Source organism: Bison bison, unplaced genomic scaffold (assembly GCF_000754665.1).
Source record: "Bison bison bison isolate TAMUID 2011002044 unplaced genomic scaffold, Bison_UMD1.0 scf7180017861457, whole genome shotgun sequence".
Taxonomy (NCBI): domain Eukaryota; kingdom Metazoa; phylum Chordata; class Mammalia; order Artiodactyla; family Bovidae; genus Bison; species Bison bison.
The window spans coordinates 9,584-12,427 of record NW_011492029.1 but is presented as its reverse complement, the minus strand read 5'-3'; the positions used below and the strand labels follow the sequence as shown (position 1 = coordinate 12,427).

At 40.9% G+C, this 2,844-nt stretch overlaps 1 protein-coding gene across 1 annotated transcript; it reads left to right on the top strand.

Moving 5' to 3' along the window:
• Positions 1-992: 992 nt before the first annotated feature.
• LOC104983107 lies at positions 993-1,789 on the top strand (the record flags this gene model as incomplete). The annotated part of the gene is made up of 2 exons (XM_010832588.1): positions 993-1,150; positions 1,266-1,789. Coding segments are annotated over 2 exons (682 nt in total), but the record flags the coding sequence as incomplete, so codon positions are not given.
• Positions 1,790-2,844: the final 1,055 nt, after the last annotated feature.

Below are 2,844 nucleotides of genomic sequence, written 5' to 3'. Positions count from 1 at the left end.
ATTTTGGATAAGACTGCCTTTCCCCAAAAGTCTGTGAGTTTTTAAATAGAGTATTTAGATTTTGGATGGAGAAATGTAAGTATAGGCTAAACGAATGACTAATAAATAAATAGATTATAAGAAGGGTTCATTGCTTATACTAAATCTTATTTTAGGTCTGCTCATTTTGTTACAAACAGCATTATTTTGTTCTTTTTCATGGCTGAGCAATTTCATTGTGGGGTTTCCCCAGTGGCTCTGCAGTAAAGAATCCACCTGCCAAGCAGGACACATGTGTTTGATTCCTGGCTCAGGAAGATCCTTGGAAAAGGAAATGGTACCCCACTGCAGTATCTTGACTGGGAAATCCCATGGAAAGAGGAGCCTAGCGGGATACAGTCCATGGATCCAAAGAGTCAGACACTACTTAGTGATTAAAGAACACAATTGTACATAAGTAACACATTTTATTCATTCCTCTGTCATTTGAAAAGACCCTGATGCTGGGAAAGATTGAGGGCAGGAGGAGAAGGGGACGACAGAGGATGAGATGGTTGGATGGCATCACCAAGTCAATGGACATGGGTTCGGTTGGACTCCGGGAGTTGGTGATGGACAGGGCAGCTTGGCGTACTGCGGTTCACGGGGTCTCAAAGACTCGGACACGACTGAGCGACTGAACTGAACTGTCAAAGCACATTTCATTTTGCTGTAACCAAACACCAAAAAAAATGTAAAACAAACAAACAAAAATCCTATATTAAATGGGATGGCAAAATTATTCTGTGGAATAATTATAAGTGAAAATCAACTTGTTTGTTCTTTAGTTCCACTCAGTTCAAACCTTTAAAATAATTGCTTTTGAAAAGCCCCCTTTCAGGCACAGCCTACTTTAATTACCTGTGGGGGGAAAAATTGACAAAGAAAGGTTTGTGGTAAGCTAGACTTTTTTTCCTGTCTGTGCACAGACCATGTTACCTATGAACATGACAAATCCCATTTCCTGTTTGAAGGAGTCACACAGGAACCAGATACTATGTATATGCGCTGCCAGGCACACAGACACTGAACTCTCAGCTTGAGGCAGAACTAGGCACATTTGTGCAGGGGAATCCATGCCTCATTCTGCTCTCCAGTCTGCCCTGGGTGTTCCTGGCCTTCATCTTCTCTGGTAGGTATTCTAAAAGAGAAGCAAATATCTTATGATTTCAGCTTGGATTTTTTTAGTCTAATTCCTATACTATTTTATTCACTGCTCCATCTCTGTTTTCTGATTTTCCCCACAGGATCCAGTGTAGCCCAGAGAGTTACTCAAGACCAGCTAGAGATTGCCAGTCAAGTTGGGGAGGTAGTCACACTGAGCTGTCGATACGAGACAATTCAAAGCCGTTACAACATTTATTGGTATAAACAACTTCCCAGTGGAGAGATGATTTACCTTATTGGTCAGGGTTCTTCTAGCCAGAATGCAAGGTATGGCCGCTACTCCGTAAATTTTCAGAGATCACATAAATCCATCAGCCTCATGATTTCAGTCCTACAGCTGGAAGACTCTGCAAAGTACTTCTGCGCTCTCTGGGAACTCACAGTGCTTGAAGTAATAGGAAAAGCTGAACAAAAACCCCAGAGCTTAATAAGAGACAGCTCGGCTGCTGTGGAACCCAGGCTGAAATACACACCTGCAGACCCCAGACAAGAAATGGTAGTCCTGTGGTTGCTTCATCTGTGGTCTAGATCAGAAGATTTAATTCTAAATAAAAACTCCTTCTATGTCATTTGGAAGCAGGTGCCTAGAGTAACTTTCTACTGATACATTCTCCTCTTGAATTTTTGACTTTAAATCAGCCACGCAGAACATGTGCAAAAGTTGTCTAAATTTGAAAACATGACCCATAAAAATATAGAATGGCAGTTTCACCTAAAGAAGTTCACATCACAAATCTGGATCTAGAAGCTGAAATTGTCATGAAAATCACCTCCTTAGTCCTTTCCCCTCAGACTCCGTGTTGGGGCACAATTGGAGGAGAACCACCAGTGATGTAGAGTAAGAGATAAGTTATAAGGATTAGAACATAGGCAATGGCTAGAGCTGGTGGAAGAGTTCATAAAAACTGTTATATTTGCATTTGGTGTTGAGTTGAATTCACTGTAAGTCAACTAGAGTAACATTTGTGAAGGAAAGTTGGATGTGGACAAAAGCATGGACAAACTGTGGCATGTATGGAAATGTATGAGGACAATGGAACCCACTAAAACTTGTCTGTCTCTAACCTTCTTAGGGCTCACAGTAGTGGGTGACCTTCAGGAGAAGTGGATGTCATTTGCCATCATGCTACATGCATACTTGGTCTAATAGAAAGAGAACATGAGTAAGATATCTAGTGGAAGGTCGAGGGGTTTTAGGTCAACAGTAAATTGAACTATCAGAGCAGCAGCAACAGTATGTATTGCCATAGTGCCTGGAGCCCTGCACCAACCTGAGGAACATAGAAACATGCTACTTCATCATAAGTACCTTCCAAAAAAAAACGAATCTCTTTTATGGCCAACCCTAACCCAGAACAATAGAGGGAAGCAAATCCTGGGAAATAGACTTTCAGATTGTTAAGTTGACACAGTAGAAACTTACCATAACAGCTTAACTGATTAACTGCCTTCCTTGTTAACTAGGCATTCATCAGTACCTCTTTGAATACCACAGCTTTCTAATAAAGACCACAGGAAAACTATGCTTCCTGTTAATATGACGCAATTATTCTTCATTCAACCAAAACAAGCTGTCTCCTTCAAAGAGAATACCAAATTCATTTATCCATTTAAGATTCTTTCCTCTTCTAGCTAAATCACACTCTCCCACTGAATCCT